Here is a 10,298-nt window from a genome sequence, read left to right as displayed (position 1 = left end):
AAATAATTCTAAAGAGTGGTAGGCAGTCATAGCCATTGAGATGGATGTTATGCTTAGTACTATTCTTGGTCCTTAGTTTCATATAATTCCTTTATGAATTGTTTTAGGGTGAACATGGATATTTCACATCAAAAGAATCTCATATGCGAGCATCAAGCATTACAAATTTTAGTCTTATGACAAAAGAGTATCGTCAACTAGAAGGTCATGACTATTGGAGACATTCAGGGTGTGTTTGGTGGGAAGGAAAATGTTTTCATAGAAAATGTTTTCTTAAAAAATAAATAGATTTTTGACTTATTTTTTCATGTTTGGCTGGTGAGTAGAAAATATTTTCTGAAAAAATATATTTTAGTGTTTAATTTACGAATGAAAAATAATTTTGAGAAAATATCTTTTACTTTTACTAGAGAGTAGAAAATAATTATTGAAATTGAAAATATTTTTTTAAAAATAAACTTAATTATTTTTTGTAGAGGGGTGGGGGGCTGATTGGGGGGGGGGGTCGCGGGTAGGAGTGGTGTGGGGTGAAAAATTAAAAATTTCAAATTGAAAATATTTTTTTTAAAAAAACTTTAATTTGTTTTTTTTGGGAGGGGGGGATGGTGGGGGGGCTGACGGGGGGGATCGAGGATAGGGGGTGGGATGAAAGATAAATATTTTAAATTGAAAATATTTATTAAAAACAAAATTGAATTTTTTTAAATTTTTTTTTGGGTGGGGAGGGGGAGAGTAGGGGAGTAGTGGGGTGGGGGTGAAAAATAAAAATTTGAAATTGGAAATATTTTTTAAAAATAAATTTTAATTTTTTTTATATTTTTTTTTTTTGGAGGGGGGAGGTGGTAGGGGGCTGGGGGCGGTAGGGGTGAGGGTGGGGTCAAACAAATAAGAAATTGAAGTTGAAAATATTTTTAAAAAACGAAGTTAAAATATTATTTTTTGGTGGGCGTGGGGGGCTGATGGGGGGTCAGGGTAGGGTTGGAGTGAAAAAATAAAAAAATTGAAATATTTTTTAAAAACAAACTATAATTTTGTTTTTGTGGGGGAGGAGGGGGGGGGGGGGGTTAGGGGCTGACATTGAAGTTGAAAATATTTTTTTGAAAATAAACTTTAAATTTATTTTTTCAACAAAAAAATTGTACTAATATGAAGTTGGAGAAGAGTTTGGGAAGATGTTTTCCTTAATTTTTGAAGAAAAGTCATTTTTTTTAAATTTGAGGAAAATGAGTTGATTTGAAAAAACATTTTCCAAAACACAACCAACCATGATAAAATTGGATTCATTCCAAACCCACCCTTAATGAAGTTATTATTGTTAAAACTAGATGGCGTCTTGAATTAGGTGTTTGTGATGTGTGATGTTGGACTTGTTTCTTTCCTCAAAACTTATCCTCAACTTAAAAATATACACAACTCCATCAAGTTATGATAGTTAAAACGGGATCGTGATCACATTTTATGAAGGAAAATGTTATCAATCACCTTTCACTTACTCCTCACTATACATTATGATGTGATCAATGGCACAAGAAAACTCTATAGCTGGACGAGCGTTGAATTTCAGGCTGTCGCTATCTTCCTGGAATAGACTATATACATGGGGTCTGAGCGGCCAGGGTTAGGAGATATATCCACAGCCTATACACAAGCAAGGTCAAAAGAAATCAGCACCAATGAACTTGAGTTTTCTGAAAGGAAAAACTCTACTACTTCAATACAATTTATGCTGACAACCAGATCAGTCTATCATATTGATTGAAGAGAAATCGCTTCTTCGTAAGTTTAATTTGTTGAAGATGAACAACTTTAACAAATGCTCTAAGTAGAGAACCTAGAAGTTACCTGTGGAGGTTCAAATCCACCAGCATAATGGAAATAGGACCCAACAATCATAACATGATCAGCATCTCCAGTTGATGTCCATATCGAGATAGCCTTTGTCCAAAAGCAGCGGTTCGAGAAACTGGTATACAGGCAGAGTCCAAGAAGAAAAGATTGTTTTCAAGCCTTATAATTTAGAATTAAGTTAACACTGGAAACTACTAGTCCAAGTTTAGATATCTAAGAAAAAAAAAGGTTTGCGGAAACAAGCCAAGAAAAACTTTCTGGATTTGTATTCATCTGAGAAAATAAAAATTTACACTTCATAGTCATTATTTACCTCATAATTGCAAGTCCACCAGGTTTAAGAACACGCGACATTTCTTTGAAAACATCAAGAGGCTTCGTTAAATAATCTACACTAACCTGCAAGGAGAATCAAAGTTCATTAGCTTTGAATTTTGTTTTTGCTAGAACAATGATACATTTATGACAATGACGCAAACTTAAGATTTGAAGTACATGATGTGGTGTTGAATCATCCCAAGTGTTGTCTATAACTTATCACAGGCTCTCAACATCAGGGTAGGATAGTTGTCTAACTTGCAAGGTGCATTCTCCAGATTCAAATCGCCAACAAATAAAATCTCAGAACTCAGATTGTAAAAGCTCCCACCCATGATGTTGTCTCTGGACTCAAATCGCCAAATGATACAGACTACATACTCAAAATCGTAAAAGCTCCCGCTAAATGATGCAGCCTCTGGACTCATACCGTAAGAAGGTTCCAAGAAACCTTGTGCCTAAAAATGGAGTCAAGACTTCCTGCTCGAGAGCACCTAAACAAAATAAAGGTCTCTTCTTTATGAAGAAACGGGGTCCCTCCCCTATCTTTCTTCTTTATGTACCGAATGGTCATTTCCCAAGAATAATTCGTGGCTGATGTCACATACTCAGATTTAGTCAAGAACTCGACCCCAAGGAAGAAAGCCATGGAATGAAATGGGTCTTTTGCGACCTGCCAAGGGATCATCCTTCTAATGCAGGAGTACTCTTGCCAACAAGTTAATACAAAACATAATTCCGAACAAGGATGGAAGCGGCTGATCTTTATGGTTAAGTGTTCTCTCATGCTATTCAGATGATCATCCCCCAATACTCTAAAATGAATATAGATTTGAATTGGTTTGAGACGGTTGACCCTTACGGTAAAGTATTCTCCTTTAGAAAAAAAGTCTGACACTAATGCCCAAACACTCTCAAACAAATTGAGGGTTTTTTCCCCGATTGCTAAGACAGACGCAAATTCAAACGCATCTGGGACAACTCTGGGCAGGGGGGGTCACCAGATCAACAACCAAAACTTTGAAAGGCTGACTAAGTGTCCACGGGGAAATCCCATCAGTTATTAGGAAACAAATATTACTTTATGAGCAGTGAAGAGGCTCACCTCCATTCAATGGCTAGACAGGATCCTCCCGCATGATAAAATAAAATCCCTTTTAATTTGGGCTAACCATTTTTAAGAAGTTGTTAATATAGGAACGGGCAAGGACACCGAAGGATAAGGGATGACCAAAAGCACGTCAGATTAAAAGACTTAAGGAAGATAGCTTACGATGACAGGCTGCTGATCCTCGATTCTGTAGTAGCCAAATTCTTGAGGAAGCCAAAAGGCATATGTTACACTCTTTGCCTTGGTAAGGTCTTTTGTCCTGGAGGAGTTTTTTTCGGTAATCTTTTTAACAAGGAAACCAAACACAGGATTCTTTGTCAAAAGGTATTCATGATGACTTTAAAATCCAATGTCTACGATGATCCAAGTGAAAAGAGGTACGTGACAGGACGGTCTAAGTGCAACGAACCAAAAGCCCCATTATATGCAGTAGCAATCAATCATCGTCAGCCCCGAAAACAGCACAGCAAATTCCACTTCCCGGATACATTTCATTAGGTGTCTGTAAAGTGGGGAACTATCTGTATGGGGAAAAAAATACGTCTGACGAACTAGACTGTGACGTGGTAAAATCAAGACCAAGAAATGCTTGTTACAACCCGGGGAAATTGGGAGGGACTGTTCCCGGCGTGACCTGGGGTGTTGACATATGATCATATAAAGTTGCCATGTGACCGGAAATCTTACAAGACCTTTCCCCGGGTTAGGCCATCTTCAGTTGGACACCCTTATAATGACTCTCGGGTGGAATTAACAATCAATCTCGAGTTGTGGGCCAACCTGCCCCCAATCATTCCAGGCAAAGCGTCAGAGAGTAGGCACGTGCTACTAGGTAGCATTTTCAGTGCTAAGCATGCATTCTGTTTCATATTGACGCGATGGTTCGACTTTTATGGCCTATTAAAGAGGACTCTTAGAAGAATAGAAGGCATCGAAAAATCTAGGAGAGTGATACACTAGTCTTTTTTACATTCTTCCCTTAGAATTTCCTTGGGGAAAGGCTCTAAATCTTCCCCTCCATTGAATTCCCTTTTTCCTTGTAACATATTACATTCTTGTATTAATCCATCACCTTGAACTTTCAGTCTAAAGTAAATGAATTTGACGACCTTATTTGACTTGCCTTAAAACCCTTTCTACAATTCTACGGTTAATCAAAATGACGGTTTTTCCGGTAAACAATCAAAAGTGAGTTATTTCCAAGTTTCAACAGTGATATCAAAAGCTGGATTTTTCTATTTCTGAGAAAGAGAAGCTGGCTGTTTTATTTAAATAGTTTCAGGGGTCGTCTGGTGTGAAGGATAATATCAAATAGTCTTGGGATTAAATTATAGCACAACTTAATTTGTTGTTTGGTTGGCAAGTCTGGGATAACTTATCCCGGGATTAATAATTAGTATCGGGATAAGTTATTCTTCCCTTTGGGTGGTATAGTAATCCCGGGATAAGTTATCTCGGATAAACTAAGTAACTGACAAAAATGTCTCTTTAAACCCTTTTTATACATCACTTTTTACATTCATTAAGGACATTTTTGTAAGCAAATCAAATGTTCTTAAAATTTATTATTTTAAACACAGCAAACCAAATACTCAATAAAAAATAATCTTATTATAACTTATCCCATCGAAACTAATCCCATCATAATTTATCTCATCATAACTAATCCCGTCATAACTTGAATTCAAACCAAACGACTCCAATTATGTTTTAAGCAAAAAAATAATTCTTCATGTTTCTTCTATCACTGAGAATCGAGTAAAGGAAATTAAAAAATTAGAAATCATTGTCAGAAAATATGGACTAAATGGTAAGTCGTACTTTTCTTGTTAACCGCGGCACAAATTACTTTCTGATCCTATGCAGTTTACTTAAGGCCACAACTGACTTTTTAGTTGTAATCAGAAGTATTCACAGCCTTACGTGATAAAAGAAGCAATTGAACTTGTGGATTTCAACCATAAATGAAGAGACAGTCCTCAACATTAAATTAAAAAGCGATTTCATGAAGTCCAGTCAAAGAGCTGTTTCATTAAAATCAACCAATAAACCAGACATGGATGATGGACCATCCAGTTCATATAGAAGAAACCCCAGAAAAGCTAATGATGCAAGAGTATAACTTTAAAGTACAATGAACAGCATCAATACGCATGTCTAAGCCTGTCTACATAGGATGCAGAAAAGATGAGCATTTGTTCAACGGCCAGATATGAATGAGAAAAAGATGTACATACCACATTGGTTATAACATCAAAAGTATTGTCTCCAAATGGGAGCTTAGGATTATTGTTCAAGTCTTGAACTACATACTCTGTAAGAACCTGCAGAGACATCAAACAAGCAAGTGTGCAAATTCATCTCATCACAATAGTTCTTTAACAAGAACTCCTTACAAGTAAGGTACAAATTTCACAATGAAACATTCAACAAAATGGCAGAAGGAATATATCCCATTTCAATTTCTTCCCTCTAATTCTAAAAATGACTTCAGCTTGCACCTGTTTTTTTTTAAAGTAGAAGTGAGAGAAAAAGTTCTTAAATAACCTGTACTCCGTCAAAAGAGTCCTTACGATGCCTAGCCACTTCTGGATCTTGATCAGACAAAGGAAAAAGAGCTACCACACCCAAGTGGCCACTTTGTGAAATGATATCTTTGACTACTGTGGACCACAATTTAAAGGTCATGGAACTCCTCTTTCTACCCCCACTCCCCACTCCCACAAGTTGTTGGAACTCTCCTCTCCCTCTCTTTTTTTTTTTTTTTTTTTTTTTTTTGTGTGTGTGTGGATGTGGGGGTGGTGTTTAAAATTGACATGTCATGTTAATTAAAGAAGAGAAGAGTGAGTTCCCCATCATCCTGTAAAAGGACGAGGTAGGATATTCTCAAATGGAGGTTTTATTTAAATAGAAAATAGTGCATAAGAGGCTAAGACTTGAAGGCACTTTTTAGATCTTACTGTATTTCGCTTAAGCTCTTCTTCATTCATACCCATTCCAACTATCCTTTCTTGCTTGAACCCAGCAGGGTAATGACTGACCTAGATATGGAGAAAGAACAGTTTACGATTATGTAAACATGTTCAGAAAAGGAGAGATTTACATGCAGGAGATACCTTACCCAACTGCTGCACATATCGAGTACTGCTACTCCTGGAGTGTTACTAGAAGGCAAGACCTCTGAGTAATACTTGGTAAGTGCAGCAATAGCTTGATCATCAATATGTGTCACGAAACGCGGCATTTCATAGAATAACGTATCCGATGATCTGAAAATCAACTCAATCCAAAGATGAAATCCAATCAATTTCTCAGCCTCACAGTTCTATGGCTTTGAAGAACAAAGATAATTTGGAATTATAGCATAATTCTGTTTCCTAGCAGTTGATTTTATCAATCCTGACCAATGTTTGACAACAGGCGTGACTATCAAAGAACATCATAACTAGTGAAAGCACAAACCAGTGAGTTAGCGATAAATTGAAACCAGAAAAATGATCAGCATCATGCATCATTAGGAATTAGACAAATTTTTCTGAAATTGTTTTAGTATTGCTAATGTGTTTTCCAGATTAAAAGTAATAAAATGAATGGTGCCAAGCAACCAATTTCAGACTTCTGTGCTCACTGTTCGTGTTCTTCCCTTAATAAAATATGAACAGTAAAGACACAGACAAAAGGAAGCAAAAGTTCAATAGATTATACTCATCAAACCGCTGGAAATCTTCATCCTTTAAAGGAAATTGTTCTGGCCATTCAACATTCTTCAAAACCTTCAAGAAAAGAAAATAAAAGCAATGCATGAAAACTCGAATTGATCAAGACTTGTCATCGATCAGAATTAATCTTTTGGTGTACGTTGAGATGTAAGTTTGACAAAGGTGTATCAGTTGATAAGTTTTGAAACTACAAGATCGAGTTGGACTGTGAAATTGAACTTAGATTGCTGATTCCTATTCTAGTAATTCAATACTGGCCTTAGTTTCTTACTTTTTTTTTTTTTTTTTTCCGATAACCATGGTGTTTAGGTTAGCTTGTCTGCACCTTGACTAATTCCACTGGATACCTGCTACCTCCAACCAGAAAGAGTTACCGCGTAACTCTATCCACTAGGCTTGTACAGATGGGAAGAGATCATCTAGTGGTTTGGCGTAAGCAATCTTTCTCAGACCTCTTGGAATAGGCCTTTATTCACCAAGTTTTTAAAGCTCTTCCTCAACATGTTTGATCCCTTTCCAAACCTTCTTCTTCTTTGTCAATGATCTCTTGGGATTTGAATCTGAGACCATATGGTTCTTAATCCACTTAATTGACTACTAGATCATACTTTTGGGTGCTTCAATTTCTTACTTTTTAGGTGGCATAATGGTTGATACACACTTGAACTATCACTTTTTTCACGAATTTCACATCCCAATTATCCGTTGTATCTTTTTCCTATCTGAACTATCACCATCTATACTGATAGTTGGGGTGTGAAACTCGCAAAAAAGTAATAGTTGAGGTATGTATTTTTTTGACCAATATCTCTAAATCTTCTATAAGATGTACATGGAAAGAAATTTGATATGCCCTTCCAAGAATGATTTATCTAGTAAAACTACTTTATGATGTGGTGTTTGGGCTAGTTTCCATGCACCTCGACTATTTCATTGAATACCTACTATCACTACCACTAGGTACTGAATAACTTTGTCCACCAAAATTTAGGTAGATGAAATATAACCACCTAATATCTTTTGTCTCTATTGGGATCAGAAACCTTAGTCTCCAAGGTTTGCACTCACATCACTGGCCACTATCTGTAAAATTATTAACACCTCTCTCTCCACAATCTCATCAAAAAGCAGACAAAGTTCATGCTTTTCTTGGGCAAGTATCTGCCGAACAAATTAATTACTACCTTAATACATCTCTACTCTTCTACTGCATAACCCTGAAGCATGGACATATCTATTGCATACAACACTTCATTGAAAGAAAAATATAAGTTTTCCAAGAATTGATGCCAATGACAACAAACATCTTCGAGTTATTTCATCTGTTGCTATATACAGGGCCGACTCAACAACATTGGGGGCCTAAAGTGAAACTTAAGAGAGGGGCCTAATACTTATTTTTTTTTCATCATATATACTTTTATTTAAAATCTACTTCTCTAACTATTTTTATGTACTATTTTATAATCAATTTGTTTTAATAATTCCATTTTAAATGGTAATATAGATAATTCATTCATTCTCTCTTAGACATTGTTGATCTTAAAGAAGATTTAATCAATTTTAATCTCGAAAAAACTTCTTTCGCTGAGGCAACGGTTACAAGAACTGTTAACATTATTCTATAAGCAATATGTGTATTTGAAAAAGAATCAAATCTTTTTATTTGATTGAGTATTTTCATTAGATCATTATCTTCTAGTTGCATAATTTCCCTTAACACTTATAATTCAAAAAATAAATCTAAACTATCAATATCATAATAACTATATTTTTTAAAATTCTCATCATCTAGTGATCTCAGTATTTTACCACTAAATAAGAAATCAAAAATATTTTCATATGTTTCAATTGGTTCAAATCTATTTTGAAGCGAAAAAATAGTTTGATCTACTCTACATATATAAAGCAAACAACTCTAAATGATTCTTCAAGGGACTTTGTGATTTCGCTATCTATATTTTCATCAAATTGTTTCTTACGAAATTCAAATTTATTCTCATCTCATATGCAATTTCATTAGTATAAATCATAACTCTCATAGTATATATAATTTTTTTTTAAAAATAACATGGATAAGTAATTGTTTTTTTTAAATAGGATCCCAAAATATATGGGGCCCAAGCGATGACTTTAGTGGCCTAGGGGTTAAACGCCTTGGCTATATACACTTGACTTAATGCATTGAGCTTATCAAGACATCCAAAAAAAAAAAAACGCTGAATTAAGTTATTGTGATTCACTCAATTTCTATCTAGATACTTTAGGCGTAATCACCACCTAGTTCACATTGCAATGAAAGTTTAATTATCTAATGCTTTCACTAGTAACTTCCATTGTCATTTTTAGCAAATTCTGTCTTGCAGAAGATGAAGATGCAGAATTTACCTGTTCAATTGCACCCTTCTGTCTTGCAGAAGCCACGAAGGATTTAGCACCGACATTGCCAGCCATACTCATGAACTGAGACCACAACGATACCCCAATTCCCAAGACAACTCTACGATGAATATTTCTGCACCGAATTGCTCTCCTCTTACCAACAATTCTTGTTTGAGCCTTTGAACAACATTGAACTGAATTGGTACATGTTATTGGGGTTGAAAATAGATAAAATCCCGCCAAATTTGGCAGCCGACTCTGTAACTTGACACCAAAACGGTTAGCCATTTTTGGGTTATGATGTTTTATCTACACAGATGTTTTTCTGAATGTTGATTGGGTTGATTCGGTTTTTTTAGTGATGGGTATTTGGTGAACGTGTCCACACTCTGACCCAAAAGACTCTCACTCAATGGCCCAAATATGTTCCACCTCAATTTTATGACGATTCTATTGCATTTTTAACAAAATAAAATTATGAAATAAGACAAAAATGTAAATATATTTATGGAAAATAATTATAGTTTAAAAAAATTACAAAAAAAAACCACCTTTTATAGCAAAACTCTCTCACTTTCTCCCTTGCCACTCCTCTCCCTCTCTCTCCTTGCCAATAAGAAGAAATTCATTAAAATGTATATGTATCAATTGTACTCAATCAAATATAGGTGAGAGTTTTGTATTTTATATCAATTGTATTCGAAAAATTATATTTGTATTTTTGTATCAATTGTATTTGTATTCATACGAATACAATATGCATTCATCCTCTCTATCACATGTATTATGTATCAATTGTATCCAATCAAATATAAGTGAGATATTTGTATTTTACATCGATTGTATTCGAAAAACTAAATTTGTATTCAATTGTATTTGTATTATGTGTCAATTGTATTCGTTATACAACAAATACAATA

At 35.1% G+C, this 10,298-nt stretch overlaps 1 protein-coding gene across 1 annotated transcript; it reads right to left on the bottom strand.

The window, feature by feature from the left end:
* Positions 1–1,348: 1,348 nt before the first annotated feature.
* On the bottom strand, positions 1,349–9,726 carry LOC125833090 (uncharacterized). Its single transcript, XM_049512238.1, has 8 exons — positions 9,385–9,726; positions 6,983–7,050; positions 6,399–6,546; positions 6,238–6,318; positions 5,515–5,601; positions 2,162–2,247; positions 1,843–1,963; positions 1,349–1,638 (listed from the first exon to the last, which is right to left on the bottom strand). The coding sequence occupies exons 1-8, from the start codon at positions 9,664–9,666 to the stop codon at positions 1,561–1,563; spliced, it is 951 nt and encodes a 316-aa protein (XP_049368195.1). The 5' UTR covers positions 9,667–9,726; the 3' UTR covers positions 1,349–1,560.
* Positions 9,727–10,298: the final 572 nt, after the last annotated feature.

The sequence above is a fragment of the Solanum verrucosum genome, unplaced genomic scaffold (genome assembly GCF_900185275.1).
Source record: "Solanum verrucosum unplaced genomic scaffold, falcon-dt-bn FXZP01000036.1, whole genome shotgun sequence".
Lineage (NCBI taxonomy): Eukaryota > Viridiplantae > Streptophyta > Magnoliopsida > Solanales > Solanaceae > Solanum > Solanum verrucosum.
The sequence above is the reverse complement of the archived record's forward strand: the minus strand, read 5'-3'. Positions and strand labels throughout refer to the sequence as shown.

What these genes read in the sequence shown, in the direction of transcription:
- LOC125833090 (XM_049512238.1), bottom strand. Translation starts at nt 9,666, where the DNA reads ATGGCTAACCGTTTTGGTGTCAAGTTACAGAGTCGGCTGCCAAATTTG. An exon ending in AGAAGGGTGCAATTGAACAG is followed by an intron (nt 7,051 to 9,384) that starts GTAAATTCTGCA and finishes CTTTTCTTGAAG; the next exon opens with GTTTTGAAGAATGTTGAATG. An exon ending in GATTTCCAGCGGTTTGATGA is followed by an intron (nt 6,547 to 6,982) that starts GTATAATCTATT and finishes GTTGATTTTCAG; the next exon opens with ATCATCGGATACGTTATTCT.